The sequence below is a fragment of the Acanthochromis polyacanthus genome, chromosome 9 (assembly GCF_021347895.1).
Source record: "Acanthochromis polyacanthus isolate Apoly-LR-REF ecotype Palm Island chromosome 9, KAUST_Apoly_ChrSc, whole genome shotgun sequence".
NCBI classification, from domain to species: domain Eukaryota; kingdom Metazoa; phylum Chordata; class Actinopteri; family Pomacentridae; genus Acanthochromis; species Acanthochromis polyacanthus.
This window is the reverse complement of record NC_067121.1, coordinates 28223079-28247208: the sequence shown is the minus strand read 5'-3', so window position 1 is coordinate 28247208 and position 24130 is coordinate 28223079. Positions and strand designations below refer to the sequence as shown.

At 41.6% G+C, this 24130-nt stretch overlaps 1 protein-coding gene across 2 annotated transcripts in view; it reads right to left on the bottom strand.

Annotated features, from left to right (window-relative positions):
- Nucleotides 1–24130, bottom strand: part of epha4b (eph receptor A4b) — a 100359-nt gene that overhangs the window by 74984 nt on the left and 1245 nt on the right. For both annotated transcript variants that reach the window (XM_051953230.1, XM_051953229.1), the window contains exons 2-3: nucleotides 8470–8534; nucleotides 1208–1408 (exon numbers count right to left, since the gene is read on the bottom strand). In XM_051953230.1, the coding sequence (XP_051809190.1) occupies nucleotides 1208–1408; nucleotides 8470–8534 (266 nt within the window). The remainder of the gene's footprint in view (nucleotides 1–1207; nucleotides 1409–8469; nucleotides 8535–24130) is intronic.

The window sequence follows — 24130 nt, the reverse complement described above, 5'->3', positions numbered from 1 at the left end:
TGTAGCAGCGAGAAATGAACACAGAGGAGCAGCGTTATCAGGCTGATATAAGAGAATGGGGGACAGTAAAAAAAAATATATCAGATGGTAAAATATATGAGGAGCCACAAAAGCCTCGAGAGCATCATTTGTTTCATTCTGCAGCTATCCTCTCATGCCATTCTTTTCCTGTCTCTTGTCTTTTTATCTATTCATTATCCATCAAAGTGTGCTTCAGTGTGTGTGTTTGTGTTGGGCGTGTATTAAAAAAAGGCTGGATAATAAAATAATAAAGCGGATAATTACAATGGTCTTTTGCTGCCCTGCGGTATAATGGATTATAATGTTCAAAAGAAGCTCTGATTACATACAAGCTATCATAATATTCTGAACAATACCTACTAGCTTTAGACAGGCCTGATGTTAGAAAATAAGTTGACATCTGAAAACAGCAACACATGCAGAATGCTGTGATTCTTTAATATTCTACAAAAATGTGGGGACCTTTCCTTATTACTTATTTAATGCTCATTTACTGGTGTAAACTGGTTTCTTGCAATTCACGACACAATAAATTACCATTACGTGTGCTGTGGGAAGAATTTGTCTCAGTTTGTAAATGTCCTACTTTGTGTTCCAATTAATCGAACATTTTCATTAGAAATTCAATACATCTCTATCTAAAGTTGCAATTAAAAAGGTGAAAGGAAATACTGACTGCATTTCTAGTTAGCCTGTTGTATTTAAAAGTCTAAGAGTGTTGCATAGTCAGAGGATATTCAGTGAGATTGCAGAAATGATTTTCCTGCACTAAACCCCACGCTCCAAACTATTTCTCCTTCCACCATGTTTCAAATCTGACTTACCCCGGTGCTATTGATCTCCAAAAGAAAGGAGCATGTTTTTTTACTTGCGTCATTCCAAAAAGATTTCAAAGTGCAGAAGGCTACACAACTGCACCCATGAGGCGAAAATTCAATGTTTTGCTCACCATGAGGGAACAAACAAGCCGCACAAATGCAACAGGAGGGCTTTAGCACACACACACACACACACACACACACACACACACACACACACACACACACACACACACACACACACACACACACACACACACACACACCAGTTGCAAGGATATTTGTTATCTAACCACTAAGGCCCCATGCTGCTTATGAGTTAAAAAGCTTGCCTGTGTGTGATTAACAGTATATGTGATGATGCAGACCTCTTTGCAGGTGCCGGGAACGCCGGGCAGGCTGTTACAGTCTCTCAGGGTGAACTTGATCTCGATGTAGACGCGCTGAGCTCCTTCCCGGCTGATGTGGCGCGTCCTCAGCCAGTTGTTTTGGTTGGCTTCCATGACGTTGCACACCTGATAGGTCCTCATCGGGGTGTTCCTCTCATCCATCACACTGATCTCTTCCCACTGAGGACGACAAATGCAATGCAATACGTTAGCTTGTTGTCTCACATATAAAGCTATAGAGGCAGATTCCATTTTTATTATGTCTTTTTTTTTTGATGGAAAGCAAAAACCAGGACAAAGCGAAGGAGGAACCAATTATATTACTTTCTTGGTCAGACAAAGCAGCTGATGGAGTTGGTGTCTGACCTTAACCCTCTGAATCTCAATCCCTTTTGGGCATTTTTTTTTGCTATTTTTACATTTTCATTCACCGTGGGCTCCTTTTACTTTACTGGAACATAAAGTCTAGCACCTCTATCGAAACAGCACAACCATGACTAGAAGTAGAGGGAACTGAAAAATGTATTTTGTTATAATGCAGCAAATCATTAGGAAGGAAAGGAAAAAACTAAACTTAGATTTCTTTCATTATTGACTTGACAAAGATTGAAATTAAATTGGAATTAATTTGTATTTTTTTTTCCCCACAAAGTCCCACGGGTATTTACCAAAACTGTTAAAAATGGTGGCTCAACCTACTGTAGATGTTTTACTACACACATTTTTAATTTGTTTCCATGCTTGTCTCTTCTCTGCTTTGTGTAAGCACAATCTGAAGTTCAACCTAGTTCAACTGAAAAGGCCTTGAATTTATATCTCGTGACTGTCAGTTGCAGCTGAGTCACTATTGGCTTCACAGTTGCACCAAGAATAGCAGAATTAGTTGTTTATTTTACAGAATCAGGTTACGACAAATGCTTTATTTTTTGCGAACTTTTACATGAGAACACCATAATAAAGTGGTTCAAGTAAGGACACTAAACATGTTTAGATCAGAGCAAGAACTGAGATGAAGGTAAAGAAGATGGTAGAAAGCAGAAGGGAAGCTGAGAGGGTAAGTGGAAGGAGAACACAGAGAAAAGGAGGTAAAATTGCTAATAAAACAAAGAGAGGTGTGAAAAAAGTAATAAATAAGAGGGGAAAGAGAAATGAAGAAGGGAATGTACGGGAGAGTAAATGGATGAGTGATGAGGAGACGGAGAAAGGAAAAAAGAAGGGGTGTGAGCTGTGGAGAAACATTTGCTTTGTAGGGGAAATCTTGAACATAAATTTCAAATCAAAGACAGAGTGGATGTGAAGCTGAAGTGGAGTGATGTTCAGCAGCACAGGGCCAAGTTGAGAACAGCAACACTCAGCTGTAAGATCATCTTCAGCGTTAGGCAACGGACAAAGAACATCTCAGTTCAAAGATTGGCTTTGGGGAAACTGGGCCCGAGTTCAGTGAACTGTGGTTTAGTGCAAACCAACACTAAGCCTGCGTGTTGTGTTTTCATGTCTCAGTGAATATGAGTGATGATCTGTGTCAAGATGACTGAAGGACTGTCTTTGTCCGTGCTGCACATGTGCGTGTTTTTCTAAAATGAATGCGTGATTTAGCACTTAAGAAGTAGAAGTGTGCATGAGAGAGAGTCACAGAGAGAAGGACGGAGGAAGAGAGAGAGAACGAGTAGGTAGGACAGAGCTACTTTGTATCCCGTCATCTGTTACCATCTGTTTCCACTTCTGACTAAGGCTGTAATTGAGAACACTTCTCGCATGAGCAGGAAAACATTTCTATCTACACACACACACACACAGACGGGCGTACACACATGAATATACCATTAACACACACACACACAAGGAGAAAGAACATTTCTATTCCTTACAGAGAAGGAAAATAAACCAGTGTGGTTTCAGTGTCTCAAGATATCTGATCCATTCAAGAGGAAGCTAACTGGATTTTCTGGGACACACACACCAAAATCCACACACACACACACACACAAACTGGGTGAGTTCTAGTTTGTGGCGAGGGATGAGAAGACCACCATCTTTGTTCTGAGCTCCTGTCATCATCTTCAGACTGAAGCTTTGAGCTCCAGACTGATGAGCACATATCCCCTTACAGTTTCCCAACCATGTAAACACATAATACATACAGTAGGTGCATGGTGTGAGCACACAGCATACACACATGTGCTTACACCTGCATGAACTGACCCACCAAAGTAGCTACCAGCCAACTTTAAAGTGTCCCAAAATGCAAAGAACCAAAAAAACAGGTCAGTGAGAATGATGAAAGTAGTAAAAATGCGAAGAGAAACTTTCAGACAAGCCGGGTCCAAGCTAAGGTTGAATTCTTGAGGTTAATCTGATGTGACAGCCCAACAACCCGGCAAAAGCTTGACGCATTTCACCTCTGACTCCTGAGCACTAAAACAGATCCACATAAAAACACACATTCTCACATAGACTTGCGCACATTCTCCAGCTCTCCCGCACACTCAGATGCTTTTAATCTCCACAGCCTCGTCTACTGTGTGTGAGTTGGAGCTCGAACAAAACCAGCTCTTTCTTGATCCCGACCCAACAGTCCTTCAACAGAGAAACTAAGAGAAAGGAGCAGGAATAAACAGGAGACAAAGAAGAGGGAGGCAGAAGATTGTTTAAGCTGCTGCAGGCAGCTGACACAAACGTCCCTGACAAACAGTTTAGCGTTAGAAGATTACATACAGCATAAAGGACGTATCACTGGAGCCTTGTTCGACAATGTACACATGCGGCAACTGAGAGTCATTGTGATCAGCTTCACTCAATTCAATTAAAACAACAAAACCCAAGACTGAGGGAGAAAGGGAGAGAGAAGCGGAGAGAGGGGGAATGAACGTTGGTAAATTACAGGCACGCCTGGCAGCTAAATAGACCCATCTGTGCAGAGCCGAGACCAGTCGGACATCACAGGACGGTCGCACACACCCACCCACACAAACACACAAAGCTTAGTCCCCAGGGAGTGGTGATTAAAGCATTTATGGGAATAGTCATTGAGGGATAAAGAGAGCTTTATGATGTCTTTGTTTATTTCTTTGTAGGCAAAGTTTGGAGTGGCTGGATTACTGCCACTTCCTGGTGAGTGACTTATTTCCCCAGTTGGAGAGTCTGTTCATTGTCACTTTTGCCTGCTGCAAAGCACAGGTGTGTTCAAGAACAGGAAAACAACCTGTGTTCCTCTGTACCTGCTAATGATACGGCAGACGCTTGAGAGAAAGCCTACTAAAATTATGGCTAGGAGAATGTTTGGATAGGCTCAAGAGTTTCTTGTTCAGCACACACACGTGCACAAACATGCACACACACATAGCTGTAACTGTTGCCAGGGCTGTGTTGGTTCAGTCTGAGCACTAATTAACATTCAGAAAGAAACCCTTCTCCCTGAACCCTCAATCACCTTGGCCAATCAGCACGGAGCCTGCTTGATTGCTTTGAAGTGAAGCAGAGACGTCAGATTGGGGCTTAAGTTCAACCATTCACCAGCTTAACATAATATCCCTCCTTCTGCAATCATCTGATGGGTACACCTACGAGGACATAATTGGCCTCCAAATTCTGAAACAAGCTCTAGCTTAGTGATGGAGGGATAGAGAAGGAGAAGGTAGGGGAGAACCAGAGATGGAAGATGGGAAAAGATGGTGGAGGAGGGGAAGGTAGTGAGGGCTGTGGAGCCTCTGGGGGAGTTGAGAGGCTGCGGGGCCTCCCATTTTCAAACATCATTAAGACAGATCTGTTTTGTGTCCCTCTCGAGGAACACCCCTTTATGGTGACAGAAGTGGGTCGCTCCACTCAGTCTCTGTAACATCCGGCCCTGCACGGCTTGGTTTAAGGCTGACCTGGGGGGGTCAAGTGTCATTTTGGACTAATTCTGGTAGACAGTGGTCTCATATTGGTGGGAATTGCCTCTCAGTGAGAGTAATCCTCAGGTTTAAAGTTGGAAGGTCAAATAGATAATCCATCGATATGAAACATAAGATCTTCTCACAGCCCTGGCACCTTTCCTCTCACAGTATATCACTCTCCTATCACCCTCTACCCCGTTTCTCCTCCTTCACATTACATCGGCAAAGCACTGATAAATTACTATACTACCACATTAATTCTGATACATATGGATAATCACAGTAAACAGAGCTGTTGCCAACTGGATTGGCAGCCTCTGCTAGTCTCTTTATTGCTTTTTATGCTGTATGCCACCTGGTGAGGTTTAATACAAATATCCTGGATTATTTCATGGTACAAAAAGAGACACATTTGCAAGACTTTTCTGTAATCATGATACAAAAAAGAGTTGTCTATCCAGGAATGTCAAGCAGTAGCACGTTCTCTTTTGGCAACAATTATTTCGCCTCACAAAACCAAACAGCATCCTGTAAGAATAATCGTCTACTGCTGTTTTTTGATACAGGTTGGGATACTTGGCCGAGCTGAGCCGCAAGCTGCTGTGAAGATTCAACTCATGCTGGCACGATGGTTTTCCTCAGGCAAGGCGGCAAGGTAAAAGCATTCTTCTTCTATGAGTAGCACCACAAAACAAAAGCTCTGCTAACTCCGAGACAAATGTATTGCATTTTCACAATAGTAGCGAGGGCCTGTCTGTCCTCTGTGTGAAGACACAGAGTAAAGGCTTTAGATTGTTTCTGTGTGATCAAAGCATGCCCACAAAAACATGCATAATGACAAACATAATCCAAAATTTACCCAGCAGCCAAGACCATTCATGAAAGCCTTTATTAGCTTTAACCAATTCAGTTATTCTCTTGGTCAGATAAAGCGGCTGACAGAGTTTGTGTCCAACCTTAACCCTTTCAACCCCAAGCAGTTTTTGCTATTGACACATTTTTATTCACTTTGGGCTTATTTTTCACTAAAGTATAAAGTCCTTCACCTCTATGGACACACTATAACTGTGACAAGCAGTAGTTTTAGAAGTTTTCAAAAACTCAGAAAAAAATAATGACAAAGTAAAGTTAAATTTCTTTCATTATTTACTTTACAAATATTTTTTAAAAACCTGGAATTCAAATGTTTTTCATTTCTTCAAGTGCCCACAGGTGTTACCAAGACTGGAAAAAATAGTGTCTCTACATAATGGAGAGTTTCGTTTTGTGTAAACACAACCTCTAGGTCAACTGAAAAGACCTTGAACTTGTGTCTTGTGACTGTCGGTATCAGCTGAGTCACCAATTGTTTCACAGTTGAACCATGGATTGCAGAATTTTTTATTTTTTTTTTTGCAGAATCTAGTTACTGCAAATGATTTGGACTTGAGATTGCGCAAACAAAGCGATTTAGATAAACTGTAATGGTTTTAAGCTTAGATTTGGAACTTTGCATTGATTGCTGAAAATCCCACAATTCTTTCTGCTTTTGCAGTTTTTGGCTCTGATAAATGGTCCAACTTTAGAGATTTATATATATATATATATATATATATATATATATATATATATATATATATATATATATATATATGTCAGGGTAGAGACTGCGATTTGGTAGAGTTGGAGTTTCTACCAGTAGAGATTGCGATCGCAATCTCTACTGGTAGAAACTCCAATCCTACCAGTAGAGATTTGTCAGGGTTAAGGTTAGACTTTTAAGGTTAGGGTCAGGGGTCAGATTTAAAGGTCAGGGTTAGTTAAGGTTAGGGTCAGGGGTCAGATTTAAAGTTCCATCTCTACTGGTAGGATTGGAGTTTCTACTGGTAGAGATTACAATCGCAAACTCTACTGGTAGAGACTCCAATCGCAATCTCTACTGGTAGAAACTCCAATTCTACTGGTAGAGACTCCAATCGCAATCTCTACTGGTAGAAACTCCAACTCTACCAAATCGCAGTCTCTACCCTGACATATATATATATATATATATATATATATGCCTTTCAAACCAACTGGTGAGTTTTGGGACCCAGAGCGTTAAAGTAAGGACACTAATCAATTTTACTTTCACACTGTCTCAGTTGATATTATTAAAGATCTATTTATAGTATATATCTGACAGAGGAGATGCGTGAAGGCCCATAGAACCAATTTCCTCTAAGTTTCTGTACAAACTCAGGGAGGAGATGCCAGATCCACACTGTGTTGACAGTCCATGAATCAAGATATTAAGGATGGAGTTCATTATATATTCTGTACCTTCAAGCCAGTACATTTCTTTTAGGGCAAACTCACAACACATGCGCTCTTCTGGACCATGAGGAAGCCACCTGAACCATATATTCAATAAAAGTAGCTTGTGCACAAAATTCAATTGAACCTCTCAGCTGAGCCACAGATGGAATACATTCTGCTCTTCTACAAGAACCCGCGTGAAAAAAAAGTAACGTACACAAACATCCAGAGTATGACCACACAATCGGAGCATTTCAATTAAGTGAACTTGATACCCTTGATTGCTTGAGAAAACAACCTTGCATAGCTCCGTTCACTTGAGCTGCCTCGCTGCTGCGCACAACCATGAAACCGCGTGTGGCATCCTGCAATTTAACACACTGATGCTGAATAGTGGAGAGGGAAAGGAGAGAGGAGTGTGACTCAAGAGGAAATAGAATTAATTCAGTGCCATTCAACAGCTCCCGCACTACAGTGACATACAGAAGCCGCTCTACTGAATGCACTTTTGTCGTCCTTCCTCTCTACGCTCTCACCCTCTTCCTCTCCTCACTCCTCTGTTGTCATTTTTTGATTCATGGCGGCTGCACTCCAGACTCCCTCGGTCCCTATACCTGCAAAAGGCTGGTTATGCAACCTCCTACCCCCCACCTCACCCTCCTCCTCACACCCTGACACACATGCACACACATGCAAATAACACCAGCAAGAACGCGCCATCTCCTCTTACATAAGAATATTTACTCCTCTGCCATGTCCCTTCACTCCATCCCCACAAAAAAATGAAAAAATCGCAACCCGTAACAAATGAAAGCTCCAGTGGCACAGCGTTTTCAGCACAGCAGAAATAATTTGTAAATTCCCCCTGCAGACTCCCGATTTAGCAATGAGCGCTGAAGAACCCAGTGCTCTCTAAAACACACACTCCAGTGCTGCTGCTAACTCTGAGTCGCTGCCTGTTCCCCGAAAATAAAGCATGTCAACACAACCTGCTAGTTCTGATCAGATTTATGCTTTTAGTGTCAGCTTCAGCATGAAGACAGGATGGTTTGTGTTTGTTTGTGTGTGTGCTGTGCTGCAGATACTCACCCCCTCATTAGGATAAGCCTCCCAGCCGAGGTCGGCCAAGGCTGACATGGAGTCCAGCAATGTAACTGCAACACAGAGAGACAAAGAACAAACAAGTTAACACACAAAGACAGATTGTTTCCAAGGCATTTCCTTTCTCAATCCTTGTTTCCCTGAAGGAAAGGATAATACTTTCCAGTTAAAATGTGGTGTGTTTCTCTCTTGAATGTATCGCATAACATCATGTTGCATTGTGAACCTTCCGCAGAGAAACTCCCAAGATGTTTTCATGTTTCATACAAGTGTGTCTTTTGTTTTGTTGGAGTACACTAACAGTGGAATCACAAGGAGTGGGTAAACCTATAATTTCAACTGTAAGATTACTGTGGTTGTGCTGCAGCTGTTATGGTTCAAGGGGACTCAAAGTCAGTCAGTGAAACGGCATCAAGATGCGGAGGAGAAACTATATTTTACAGTTAAATTTGACTTTTTAGACATTAAAGTGATACTCCACATCCAATCCAAAACCTCTCTTTTGAGTTTCAGCCTCCAGGGCTTGAAAAGTGGTGGTTAAACATCTGAAGTTAGTGTTCTTTAAGGTGAATGGAACCCTGTCACAGTGACAAATGCAACTTGGCACATAAAACGTATCAAAAAGTTAAAGAAAACTTCAAACCACAATAATCAGCTACTCTGGTGTTCATTTGTATTCTCAGTATGTTTGAAATTGTGAAATGAGAGGTGGTTAAGTACACTGCTTTGGTCTTAACTTCCATGCATGACCTCATTAAGTCCACAAACAGACACAGAATTGATGTTAGGTTGCCAGAGTTGTGATCCTTTAGCTCGAATTGTATGGAAATCCATAGTTAACACTTTGAGGATTTTGTTGGATTATCACTTTAATTGGCGAACTGCATGAAGGACAAAGTGCAACAGAATAATGAGTGTATACATTCCACTCTGATTTGCACATGTTGTTTCTAGCGTGTGATCTCTGCGTGACGGGAGGAAGTGGAGGACGGATGCACAAAGGTGAGAGTGAGAAGTGAGGGGAGGAAGTGGCAGGTCGACCAGCAGGAGGCATAATGAAAACCTGCTCAGAGTGTGGAGGAAGGTTCTCCACCTGTGTGTGTTTGTCAGTTCTTACTGCATGCGTAGGTGTGTGGGCCTGCTCAGGCTTGGCTCACTCATGTCCTAATCAAGCCTTCAACACGGCTGACTATCAATATTTAATCAGCATCCATCTGCAGAGACTGCTGCTTCTCTCTTTCTTCTCCTTTCTCAGTCACACACTCATTGTGGCTCTTGCAGGTTGAAGTCTTTGCTTTCAATCCACAGATCCCAGATCAGACGTGTGCATTGTTGACCTGACACAATTTACACTGACTACATCATTTTTTTTTTCCTCCAATTTGTATAAGGTAGCAGCACTGACCTGGAAAAACTATTTAGTTGTACTAGAAAGTTTGCTCTTCTGAATGCAAATACGATTAATCACTGAATCGTGGGTTGAAAGTGTCTGTTTACAAGCCCCTCTGTGTATCCATACTGCTGCTAGGTATAACAAAGGGACTGTAAAATTGGTCCAACCTCCTCATTTCCTATCTTTTCCTCTCTTTCTCTTCTTCTCGTGCTCACGCTGTTCACCAGCCCTAGCTGAATCCCAGCCGTTCTCCTCAGCTCAGCACACCGTGACAGCGGGGAGGCATGTCATGCTGTATTAGCGTGTGTGTGTATGTGCACACACATATCTGCGTGTGTCTGCGCAAAGTCGCACAAAAGCGGTGTCTAAGCAAGAGAGAGGGGGGGAAAAAAGCCACTGAGAAAATAGTGCACACGGTATAATGAAGCAGAGAACGAGACGCTGCACAGCGGAGCCGAGGTGAGGGAGACATAGATTAAATGAGAGGGATGAGACAGAGGCGGTGGAGGAGAGGTGCTGTGCAGCTAAAGGTCAGAGCCTGTGTGTGTATTCAGAGAAACTAAAGACCATTTAGACTGCTTTCCTCAGTTCATGGGCTTTTGAGTGGCGTACAGAAATGGAACATAATAGTATAATAATATATGATTTCAGGACCCAACGGAGAGACGCACACACGTTTTTTTTTCCACACACACTTATATCTCTGAGTAGGGATAAAAGCCACCTATCAACAAGGTTTGGGGACTTTAGGATTTTCAAATGCATCAAGTTACAAAAATGATATTCACTCTGATTCACTTAGTGTAACACTGTTTAATGCATTTCACAGAGAGCATAGTAAGTGCAGCCTTGACAGTTTTCAAAGAGAGAATTCACCCAAATTACAAAAAGCATTTTTTCTTGGGATATTGTTTCTCTGTCAAAGTCCTAAAATACCTGTCACTGAGGTGAATGGAATATTAAGTGACTGCATTTTAAAATAACTCAGCTTAAATGAAACTTCAGTGTGTCTCCCCTGAAACAAAGACCAAGTTACTCTGTGTGAAAAATGCAGAGGGCTGACTGTGGTCATTTTTCTCAGGAATTGCTTTCTACTAAGGAAACTGGCCCAGACCACAGATCAGACCTCCAGCTGTAGATTGCAGATGATGTGTTCTGTGGATGTGAATTTTCACAGCACTGTCTTACTCCGAATGTGCAATAGCTGCGTTGGTCCACAGCATGTAAACGTGTCAGTTTCACTGTAAAGGCTGTAAAATTGTGAGATGCCTACATTTCTAGCCAAGAGTCCACACATGTCCACATGTAGCCCAAATATGTGTCTACAACTAAACATCACAGACTGGTGCACTGAATACATAGATATGACCTACTGCACATGTATAAAACAGTCTTACAAGTAGTATAACAACATTCAAATGTCCATGCTGTTCATATGTGCATCTATAAGGGAATACAGTCAGGACAAAAAGAGCCTGAAGGGGTGTAGGTGGCATAATCAACAAGATTTTCCCCCAGAGCCTGAGGTTTGTGTCCCATAGACGACAACTGCTTTGTGCTGTTTACTTTCATTTTCAGACAGCATTTTCTGTCAGTTTCAGTCACAGTTTGCCTGTTTTGAATGACAACAATACAAAATTTAGGCACTGAAACTACTTGGTTCGGTTTAGAACATCCTACTTTGGGTTCAAATAATCCCATGCAAACACTAAACACAATGCATCAGTTCTTTTTAGTGTTGCTAAGGAGACCAGTCCCACCCCAAAACTAAGCTAGCATCTCACAATTTTCAACACCATCAGTAAAAACAGCACATTTTGCCCAGTGGACCAAAATAGCTATTACCAATATTACTTTTTATTACTTTTCGCCGTTGTTTACTTCATGTAATTTCTGTGAATTTGACTGCTGAACTGTTTTCATTCACTTCGAGCACTCAGTTTTTTTGGAATAACCACATTAGCTGTTAACTCGTTACTATCGTGTGCACTGAGTGTCTGCGTATGGTCTGAACTTATCTCAAAGTCACTGACATTTTCCTGCAGTGTTCCTTCCTCCTTTTTCCTCTCTTTTCTGTGTGTTTATAAAGTTTTCTCAATAAACCACTAGAATAAACCCAAATTTTCACCTCAATTTATAACATTGGCAACTCCCTAGAGCCTTTCTCTGCTGCATTTCACATTCGGAAAGACATTTGGTGCGGATTTAAAAAAAAAAAAAAAAAAAAGCTCAATACTTTGGGGAATATGTGAATCTCTTTCTACCTGACAGTTAGCTGTAAAAACTGCTGTGTGGTTGAAGCTAGCCTTGCACTCCATCACTTTTGAAACTCTACTTATATCTCATTTGTTTGGCCTATCTACAGAAAGTTATCATTCAGGCTAATCACGCTCCAGCTCTGTGCTTGACACACAAACATGACGGCAGTGTTGATTTTTTTCATCTAACTCTCAGCAGAAAAAGAGATTTCCAGATTTTTTTAGAACTTTTTGCTGTTTCTTGTACTCCAAAATTGTACGCGCCATGAATGAAATTCCACCCCCTCCTGTGTCAGGGTAGAAATCTCACTGAGACTTGAAAACCTGAATAAATAAAACCAAAACTTCCTGAGTTCAGTTTAAAAAAATAAATTTGGGGGGAATTTTTGCAGTCACTGCGTTTCCTCTTCTTATCTTAAAAATGTCTACGAAGCTAATGTGTTACCGAAGTCATTACACATTCTAAAGCCATTTTGCAGCCCGCTGGGAAAACGTACACATACATGAAGCTACATATCAACACTTTTTCTCTTCTCCTCACACCTCCTGTCAATACCACTTATTACTTGTAATCAATGGCTGGACTCATCAATTATGTATCAGCTTTAGTTTCCTGTCTGCTGACACAGGCAGTATCTCTGTGTGTATCTGAGTGTGTGCTAAAGACGAGGAGAAAACAGAGAAATTGTGAGAAAAATGTAGCATTCTTCCTCAAGCAAACATGAAGCCACACCTCTGTCTTTCTGTCCATCCATCTCTAAATGCTCTCACCCTGTCTTCCTCTTCTTTCTCTTGTCTTTCTCAAGGGAATTGGCGAAATTATGTGTGTGTGAAATCTAAGCCTGGGCCAGGCCTGCTTGGCCCAGAATAAAACACCAAGCTCATCACTCAGTCACTCAGACTAGGCTCATGTTCGATCTAATGACCAGTCTCTCTCTTGAACGCACACACATTCAGACACACAATTCACTGGTTAGTAAACGGCTACACATGACACGTCACATCTTGGAAATATCACTTTGTCTGCAAACTATATCAATGATCAAGGCTTTTTACAGACTTTCTAGCTGCAAATACAGTTTTTTATAGTGATGTTAATTCAAATGTTGCTCTGATGTTAGCTTAGAGCACAAATACACACATCTACAGACATGCACGTGTGTCCTGATCACTGTGAGGGTTGTTTGGTTACAGAGAGACAAGCTGTCTTATTGATTTCCAGCTCCAAACTGTGAGGCTTACATTGTGAGAGTGAAAGATGAGGAGAAGGTGGCGGCGGAAGGTGTTAGCTTATGAATCAGAAATTCCTGTACAAATGCCATAATATGCTGAAGCTACTTATAGAGCCATGTGAAGTAAACATAAAAACATCTCTTTGTCTCTTCATGTCTTTCCGTGTCTGTCTATTTTTCTTCGCACTCCTGCTTCCTCCCTCTGGGGTGTCTGTCCCTCTCCGGCTTCTTCTCTTTTTTCTTCTCTGTCTCTCTTTACGTCTCTCTGCCTCTCTCTCGCTGGACGGTATCCACTGCTTCAGCTGGGCTGCAAGAAGCTGTGAGCCACCTGCCAAGAATCAAACAGCGCTGCCAACAGCCAGACTGGCGCACAAAGAGACCGGGGCGCGCACACATCGAGTCACTACACAAAACTGACACACACACTTTAAGAATGTGCCACAATGAAAAAGGCTGCACAAAAAGACCAGCGCAAAGACTCGATACAGAGTACAATATGTGACTACATAATGCGTTCATAAGATCTTTTCATCTCAGAACACAACCAATAAACTGAAATTGGTAGATGAAGCAGATGTTGAGAGGATACGCTGACACGACATTCAACATACTGGCAGCTCATTGTTTTGCTTTTTTCTTCAAATACAAAACCCTTTTTAAGAACTAGATCAGTTAAAAACTAAATTTCATGCAGGTTCTATTCCTATTTTTCCTGCAGCTAGAGACTCAACTTTCAGTGAGTGTCCCCACACACCAAGAAGTTGTTTTTCTCGCTGCGAGAAAATGCTGATCCCAGTTTACGGTAATCAAGGTCCTCTAGTGACAAACAGAGAAATTGGACGGAAATGCAAATGAGATGCTGATCATTCCTTTTAAGATAAACTGCGGCACAGCAGTGGTTGTGTTGTAAACAGTGCTTCTTCAAAGTCTAATTTTCACCCTGATTTTCCATCTTTTTTTTTCAACCTGATGTTCACCTTTTTATTGCTATTCAAAATAAACCCGACTGAATTTGTTTATTCGCTGGGTTTTTTCAGTTAAGCCCAGCACACCCAGGAGGACAAAAAAAACAAGAAATAATCAAAATGATAATAAGTTCCAATAATAAGTTCTCTGCTGTACAGAGGCATGCATTCATATCCATAAACAAGCTTTATTTCGTGATTAAGATGCATGCTCTGCAGCTTACTCGCTTTCTTGCTGACAGTTACGTGAGAAGACTGATCCCACTCACTTTAGCGAAACATGAAGGTGTAGAGTTGGAGGAGCTATTCTGGGGCCCGTTGTGGTGTTAGGTGGACTCACAGTTGGAGCCTCTCTAACGCCTGTATCAAAATGAAACTCTCAGTTTAAATCATCAGTCCACATGATTAGCTTCTGTAAAAGAGTATAGTGATAGGAACGCTGCTGGTATCCCTCAAACCACCGCCGCTCATAAAAGGAAATAATGATTAAGGAGGCCACAAGAATTACAAATCAGAAAAACAGCTTAGAAATCCAGCTCCAGGCACCTCAGGAGGGCTTGAGAAGTAAAAGGGTTTTATTTTAGTGGGCTAGAGACATACAAATACATTAACGTGTGACAGTTTGTGCCTTCTTTTGTGTGGAGACAGGCAGAAGCAGTTGCAAATATCCTGCATCATTTTTTCTCTCTTGGAGCATCACATAACCAATACGACATAAAAAAAAATTAAAACCCAAGGCCCTCTGACAGACTGTGTTACAAATATCTCGTTATTGGATAAAGATGTCATAAAATATGACATTTTAAAAAGAGAAGTCACAAAGAGAAGAAAATTATGACTCCCAAAGATGAGTCTGTTAAAATTCTGTCAATTTGAGCGCTAATGACAGGCGAGAGCTAAAGATGACACCACCGAGAACGCTGAAAACACTTAAACACAGCTGAAATCAGTTCATTTTTGAATTCTGTGTCAGGTGTGATAGAATTTAGCAACAACTGCTTCCCATTTTCCTCTTAATTATGGCAATAGCACTCGAAGATCATGTTGTTTCTAGTGTCAAAATGAAAGACAATAAATTACTTCTGCAAAGAAATCTACAGTACTGTTTTATTGGTGAGGACAGTAATGTGTTTCTTTGTGCAGTCACATTATGCACAGAAATTTGCAACTCAATTACCAGTAGCATAAGGCTGAAAAATGCAGAAACGGGTACCCTAAAATGTTGAACTACTCCTTTAAGTTCATGAACAAATCAGTAATGCTGCAAATGTGAACAAGAAATGCAAAATCCACCTTTCTTGCAGGACAAAGCTCTGCAGCAGATGCAACAAATAAGACAGCTTTACAACACTGTACTAGCACAAACACACTCACACACACTCCCAGTCTGTCAGTATTAGTCCCGCCACACACACTCAGACCTTCCTCTGCTTCCACTCCACTGAGAGTGCAGTTCAACGAGTGAGAGCGTTGTCAGGGCAACAAATGAGCTGACGGAGAGCAGGATGAAGGAGTGGGAAGACTTGAGCCCTGAACTTTAGGAACAAACTGGCACCGTACCAGGATTTGCTTCATGTGCTGCCTTTCATCAGTCCTCTCTCCACTCATCCACAAACCACCAGAGGCTCTCAATCAGTCGTCTCGTTTTCTCTCCCTATCTGCACTCACATCCTCCGTTAATGTCGTTTGATTGAAGCTGAGTGTTACTGTATATCCTTCATAACTTTTTAATCTCATGATTTCGCTTCTATGTATACACAGACTCTGCTTTTCCCTCATAGGTGCTTTAATTCATTCCTCCACTTCTGGAGGAATGAATGGATGGCATTAATCAGTCAGGTTAGGTAAGGTTAGGTAGCACATTTGCATGTATGTTGACAGTAAATCAGCAGCAGTGAAGGCAGCTTTCCATGGTTCAATGCCATCTAAAATCTATTTTTATGTATCAGCCACACCAAGACATTATATCATCAACTTCCCCACTAAAGTCTGTATTAACCCTATAATTAAAGAGTACTCCCCTTCATAACTGTATACACTGAGTTTTATATGAAGCATTTAGACTTTACAACATTCATGGAATATTATGTGCTGTTAAGTAGTAGGATGTGTTTCCCCTGAAGCTGGAATATCCAATCCTGCCGTATTTTTAATTTCATGTTTTTATGTTGAGATATTTTCTTTTGGGAGGAGGTGGAGTCAAGCACGAGAGGGAAACGTTATTATTCCTTGACTGTGATAGCCGTCTGCAAGCTGAATGTATCTATGAATAATTCAATGTTTTTAAATTTAAATTCTAATCCTAATTCTTCCTTTGATTCAGTTCAATTGCCCCTGCCTTCTCTCTGCCCATTCTCCCAAATATGTTATGTTGATCCACTACACTTCAAACAAGCACAAAATTAAATTCCACTTTGAGCTGGACTGAATTTCGCTTGATTAAAATCAGTTATGTTCAGCATCATCCCAGATTAGTTTGCAGGAGCCCGTAACTATTCAAATGGCGGTGATAGATTGGAACAGATAACTGAAGGTAAAAGCTGGTTCTGCAAAAACAAATAAGATTCAATTAGCTATTTAACATGCATGGTTAAATGGTTGGTGTCTGAATCATCGGTTGTCTGGCCTTAAGTACACAAATTAAATGATAAAAAGGAGTCTATCAAAATAATAGAAATCATAACTTAATTTGCATTTAAATTGGTCCCTAAAAATTAATAAAAATGTGATGGATTAGATTCATTTGCTCTTGTTTTGACATGAATTACTTTGTATAAACAAGTCTGATCCAATGAAAATCGTCTTTCAACACAACTCATATTGAGGCTTCTGATCCCGTTCTGTCTGTGCTTGTTCTACACACAGCCAAGTGAAAGTGAAAAGCCAGACTCCAGAAATGCCAAAGGCTTAACTGATTACAGCCTGTTGCATCCCTTGAGATAAGATGGAAAAACCAAAATCCAACAGAGCAGAAATGCAGCAGCATCCAGGAAGCCACAAAGTAAAGTAAGTAAATATTCAACTGGTGCCTTATTTGCTACAGAAATAACAGGAAATTGGCAGGGAATGAGGAGGAATCAAAGGATGACACGGACAATCAGACATCTGGACTATAATCATGTATGATTCACATAATATTATGGTTTGAAATGGCAGTTTAAGACACTTTACAGCAAGGCACATTGAGTAAAATAAACTGGGATTAGTGCCATTTGACGTTGGCAATTACTAAAAGACATGAAAACCTTCATGTCTGTCAAACAAAGACATGACATCCATCCACTCTGTCTTCATCTCTTTGTTAAATGGATACAAACACCCAAGCCTACTCAGATCAACCAGACAAACCTTCTGCAGTAAAATGAAACCTGACAAAGAGCAAAACACCTACATTATTTACCAAAGACTCTCACTGTGTGTGCAAACTGTGAGGCAGGACTTTCCAGAATAACAGCAGGTGAAAATACGTGTCAAGATAACAGCTTTCTACAAGGCAGTCAAAATGCAATGATTGCTTCGAAGATGTTTTTCCAGTGCAGTCATTTTAGTGTTCTTCTGATGCATATGAGAAAAGGCAGCAATCTAAAAGGCAGATGGTGCACAATGCTTGAAATGTTTATAAAAATATTCATGTATGTGATGAACTGTCGCCGGTTGAGCTTGCACTTTTGGACTTCCACTGTAGCAGAAGGCACATTAGCCTACTATGCTCTTTCATACACTGGCAGCACTAGCAGGACAGAAAAGATGATATTCTGACAGACTGTGACAGGAGCACTGCCCTAGTTTGTCGCTTGAAGAGGCTCTGAAGTCTATGTGTGTGGCGTGTGTGGTGTGTGTGTGTGTGTGTGTTTGCATGGGTTGTCTGTGTATGCTGGTTGAGTGCTTACAGTGTTGAACTGTGACATCCAGTCAGATCCAGACACTTGTTTTTTAATAAGCCTCTTCCACCAGTATGCCCACTAACTCATCAAGGCCAAGGAACAGCAAACACACACAACCATAATGATGTGCACACACACACACACATGCACATACAGACCTTGAGAATTGGGAATACCCTGCAATACCAACCAGACACGTACGTCTCTGCACATGCACCTCCACCAAAACACAAACTGTGACGGCATCCCACCATTCATTTAAAGAGCTGCATTTAACCAGTCCATGTATAAAGAGAAAGAGAGGTGGATTTTTTAGAACACAGGAAAGCCTCTAAATTCTCCCGCTGCAAATGCATATTACTCTCTTTAGTTGCTCTCCTTGACCTTTTCGTGCCCTCTTCACTCTTAAGCCAAGAGTGCAAACACACGTGCAGCTGTCACACAGTGGTGGTTACAGGAGGGTAAATTGGCCTGGAACCTCAGGAGTGAGCCTCAGCAGTGGATGGGAAATCACAAGTCAGATAAAAGTGTACTTAGGTTTCTGCAGCTGATGCACTCAATATTATATACACATACACACCTACAGTAAAAGTCTGCCTAACAGCTTGTTTGTCTGCCCCGGTGCCTCCATTACATTAAATTTAAAATGATTACACCTATTTAGCCACCAATAACTTATAAATGGAGACAGAACGAGCATAACTAAACTGCAGTTAAAATGTATGAGGAAGGAAGGATGTTCGTGAGCTAATTATTCTAGCAAAATGCCCCAAAACAACAGATAAACTGTTCCTTAGCTAACAAATCGCTACAAAACCCATAGGCACTGCTCTACAAATCATCCAAATTCTCTGCAAAGTGTTCAGAAAGAACAAAACATATTCTCATTTATGGCTTGCAAGGAATCTGAAAAGCTGTAAAAATACATCAAATTACAAAATAGATTGTTTACCACTGATTTTCACAGGTTTGGCCAAGTGTTGGCAACTAAAACAACTTGCTAGCATCAACAGTCGATGGCACACTTTGTACAAGCAACTATCCACTGCTGCAGCTCCACAATGCCATGCTGCTTCTGCCTGTGCTGCTCTGAATAGCTGTTATAATGTTCATGGTGCTTTTCAAGGTGAAGCCTTAATAGCTACGGGGGCATTTGTCCAAAGTTCACTTGACTACTTCTTTCAAAGAACATCTGCTTGTACGTTTTCTGACATCATTCCAGTTTTCTCACAATACCTTCAGAGCTACTCACCAGCAGAGGAAAACATAAAATTGGTCATTAAACATTAACTACAACTATAAATACAATTGTAAATAAAGACATTTATATATGTATACATATATACAACAATATCTACAGTTGACCCAATTGGTTTTTAAAACAGGCTAAGGCAGCCTTTCAGCCGAAGCACAAGTCGGGACCAAAGAACAAACAACAGGAGAAACAGAGCGAGAGAAATGGGTGGAGGTAAGGAAACAACCAAATTCAATTTAGCCAAAAAAGGTCAGAGCAGACACCGGTCAAGGCCCAGTGATCAGTGATTTGACCGGCAGTTAAGGGCCTGTTCGGAGGGGGAAGGGGTCAGCAGACGCGGTGGTGCTGAGGGAGGAAGGAGACCACTTATGCCCAAACTTTACTACAGCCATCAGACATCACACACCGAGGGAAGGCTGCCTCTGACATTAATGAACTCAGCATCTGACGGGAATCATTCAGGCCTAAAAACTGTCCAAGTTCAACTGTAGCACACAAGACACACCCCTATTCACCGTTATGGTGGGAGCTGAAATAACACGGCCAGTAAAAAGTAAGTTTGTCTGTATATCAATGTCTGGGAGGATGTAAAATGAATGTAAACACATGCTGCAAAGTAAAAAAAAATGGATGAAATCAGTGGAATTGTGGCATCAATGATGCAGTGATAGTTACGTTTATTTAATTTAGTCAGGTAAATTTCTATAACAAACAACACTGTGTTGTCTTAACCTTAATGTTCAAACTCATGAGGGAAATTCATAAATCTTATCTCTCTACTTTGGCTTAGCAGCTGCTACTTTAAATGTGCTGTATAAATAACAGTGACTTAACTAATATTGACATATTGCATTTTGCAATCTTGCGTGTGTTGCTTTCTTGTTTGAACTGTTTCTTAATTGTTACTATGTTAACTTCTGGGTTACCATGATTTTTTTTTTCACTTTAAAGGAATAGTTTTTAAGAATTCATTTTCCATTTGAGGCTGAGAGTAAGATAAGGACACATACCACAGTGATGGTTGTGTCGTAAATACAAAACTGAGCATAGTATAATCAACCACAACATTGAAACCACCTGTCTAATGTTTTGTACATTCCCTTTGTGCCAACAGAACAGCTCTAAGTAATCAAGCCATGACCAATGTTATCTCTCAAGGTGTACTGTGATGTTGGACTCTGGAACATCTGCAGTGCTCTATGGGAATGGGATATGGTGAGTTTGGATGCTGATCAACACTTTGAGCTCTTTGTCTTGTTCCTCAAGCCATAGTCATTGGGAAATACCATTGTTATGGTCTGCAACAATGCTTACATGGATGCTACGTGTCGCAGTAGGATGCACACGAGTGCCAGTACCCAAGGTTTCCCAGCAGAACAGTGATGACCACTGTACTCACTTCAGTTGTTGGTGTTTTAATGTTGTGGTTGACTGATGGCGGTCATTAATGACGATTTTATGTCTTGTTTAAAAGATGAACCATCCGCTTAATGTTGAGCTATGTGTGACACTACTTTTGGGCTCAACATACCGACCTCAAAATGACGATGGGACTTTGATGAGTCTTTTTGCTCAGCCAACCACCTTCTGATTATCGCTTCATAGTTACAACACAGACATCTTAAGACTGGTTTTCTCATTTACCCGTCGGCAAAAAAGCAACCAAAAATGCGTCACCTCCACTACTTTCAACACACCAAAACAGAATAAGAAACACAAATGAAATAATCTGAATCGGCAGGGTTGAACACGAAGGCATATTTAGCAACCGCTGACTACCATTAAAAACAGCACAAAGGCTCTGTGGGTGCACTTATGGACACATCAGAGAACAGAGAAGGGGTTGAGCTATTCAGTTTATTTCGAACTGTCTTTGTTCTTCTTCTACTCCTTATCACTTTTGTTTTGTCTCACAGATTTTCTCTTGTGGATTTGCCTTTTATTTATAATTTCAGTCTTTCCTCCCTTGTCGCTCGCTCACGGTTTCTCTCTCTCTCTCTCGCACACACACAAACACACACACATTAACACACACACACACACACACACAATGAATCCATGAGGTGAAGCCCTCACAGCAGAATCATTCTCTGTCACTGGGTTGTATTTATAACCCTATCTATCAAGCAGCCCCCCGGAATATGTGACACTATTCTCTGGACTGAGACCACCAAACTGCCCCCCAGCCATACATTAAGATAGGATAAAGTGTACGTGGGAGAGTGTGTGTGGCTGTGCATGTGCATCCATTCGTGCTAGTGCATGGGCCTGTGGTAAGCAGATATAGGAGCTGTACCTCATTACAGAAAATATCCAGTGGCTCCCAGATCTTGTCCTACTGTTGCATTGGAGGTCAGCGAAGAAGAAGACAAACAGAATAGAAGCAACCAAGGAGAGGGAGATGGAAGACACAAGGGAGGCTGATAGAAAACAGAGGAGGGCAGCTATAAAAGAAAGGGATTAGGGAGCGATCGGAGTGGAGGTAGAGAAGAGAAACAGGAGGGTGCTCGCGCTTGATGCTGCTCTCTGATGAGAGCCGAGATCTATATCCTCTTCAGTCCAAGGTCATGGTTGTTACATGGGAGCAGAGCAATCTCTTGGACTCACACACACGTCTTGAAGTATGGCTTTGCCGATAACTACAAGCAGCCATTATAGATTAAAGCAATTAAACCAGATGAGGCCTTTGACCCAACATTATACCGCAGTCAGGATCTTGTGTGAATCATAAGGCGTGTGTGTGTGTGTCTAAGTAGAGGGCATGCTTTACATATGCTTCCCTCTGCACTAACTGCTCACCCGCATGTTAACCTTAAGAAGTAATACGGCAATTTCCCTCAGCACCCTAAGGTCAGTGAAAAGCTCAAAGTGGGTCGTATTTCCAAGACCGTTTACAGATTACCGTAAACCGCAGATGAGTCACATTTTTTCCACGTTTTGATGTTTTCTCCCACCCTCCTACTCATTAATGCAATTGCATATCCATTTGCACAGGGATTTAAGCCAGAATTTGGAATCTAATCTTTCATTTGCCCCTATTAGCGTACTCCTAATCAACATCCATATGAGGCAGAAGGAAACACACGGCGCCATATTTTCGAGGATTGAGGAGGTAAATTTAGAGACAGTGGGAGGGCACAAAAATAGAAATAGTCTGCTCTTTTCCCCGGCACAATTCTGCACAAGGAGGATGCGGTAAAAAAAAAAAGTACAAGGGGAAGTAGGTGCGAAGCAACAACAAACAGAAAGAAAACACAGATGGAAAGTAAGGAAGGGATGAAGACAGAACGACAAAAAGGAACCAAGGGGAGACCTGTGAGCATCCACCCTGCTGTTACATCAGTTTGCCCTCAGGGTCCAGACAGAGGCTGTGTTGGGCTCCCTCTGCTGGTGCACTAAAAGTCACCCACTCCTCTCCTTCCCATTACCGTTGATAACAAAGACCTTCACAGTGGTTTCCAGCAACTTATGAATGAGCCCATTTCCACCGTGTTGCTGGTGCAGGAGCAATTATGGCAACAATTTCAAGCAATTCTGTCAATTCAGCTGAAGCACTCCGTACCGTCGGTCCGCCCTCACAGCTGAGTTTCTTGTAAATGCCAAACAATTTTGGAGCAGATCAATAGCTCTGGTAGTAAACTAAGCTTGTTGACAGCTTAACACTGTTTTCCTGCTAACAGTATCAGACTCCATCAAAGGACTGTGTTCTTAATTGAGCCTTGAGAGTCGTATCTCTGCTTTTATGACAGCCTCGCTTCTGCTACTAGACAGACTCAGAGGGAGGATTTCCTGGAATAACACGACTACCGAGATGCGTGGGTGGAGAATATGCACACTTATAGGCAAAAACAAGGTGCACACACACTGACAAAGAGGCAGACACACACACTGGCACAAAGAAGCGCAATCCCCCAGCTGAGCGTGTGGTCTCAGCAGGAAAACTGGCAGGCCGAAAGGTAAAAGCAGAGCATGGAGTGGTTGACAAAAATGTCTTCATTGGATCACTGTCCCTTTGGCACACACACACACGTACACACAAGCTGGGCAGTGGGCTTAAGGTGCCAATTATGGCAATAAACTAAAACAGCAGGGATTGAACTGGAGGATAAAACACCAAATGAGTCACACACACACACACACACACTATCTGGATCACTGTTTGGAAAGTGTGTATTAGCAAATGAGAACCTCATCTGACCCGTCGGTCACCTCAAAAATCCTCAAATACAACATGATCGGAGCACAAACATCCGCAGCACCTCACATGCCTCTGCGCGTTTATCTAAATCAACAGGAGTTTCCTTTGGCTTCCAGTTGGTTTCATCATTCATGCTCATTTCAATGAATATTTCAGCAGTGTGTTAGTGTCTCCCTCACATGCATTGTCTCCGGCTGTTAGAACACTCCTCCTCCTCCTCTGCTCTCTCCTGACTCTCCGGCTGCCTATCTATACCTCCAGAGCCTTTGTTCTGTGTGAGCTCCTCGGGGCTGTGACATACATTCAGGGTGATGTACACACAGCTTATACAGTTAAGTCAGCCAGAAACAGGAGGTCCGATTAAAAACCTTAGTGGGGCCTGTCATGGTGTGACCGAATCATCCCACTGTTTCATCTGTCTTGTGTGAGCCTGGAGTTAAAAGTCTGTGTGGCAGTGATTGAGG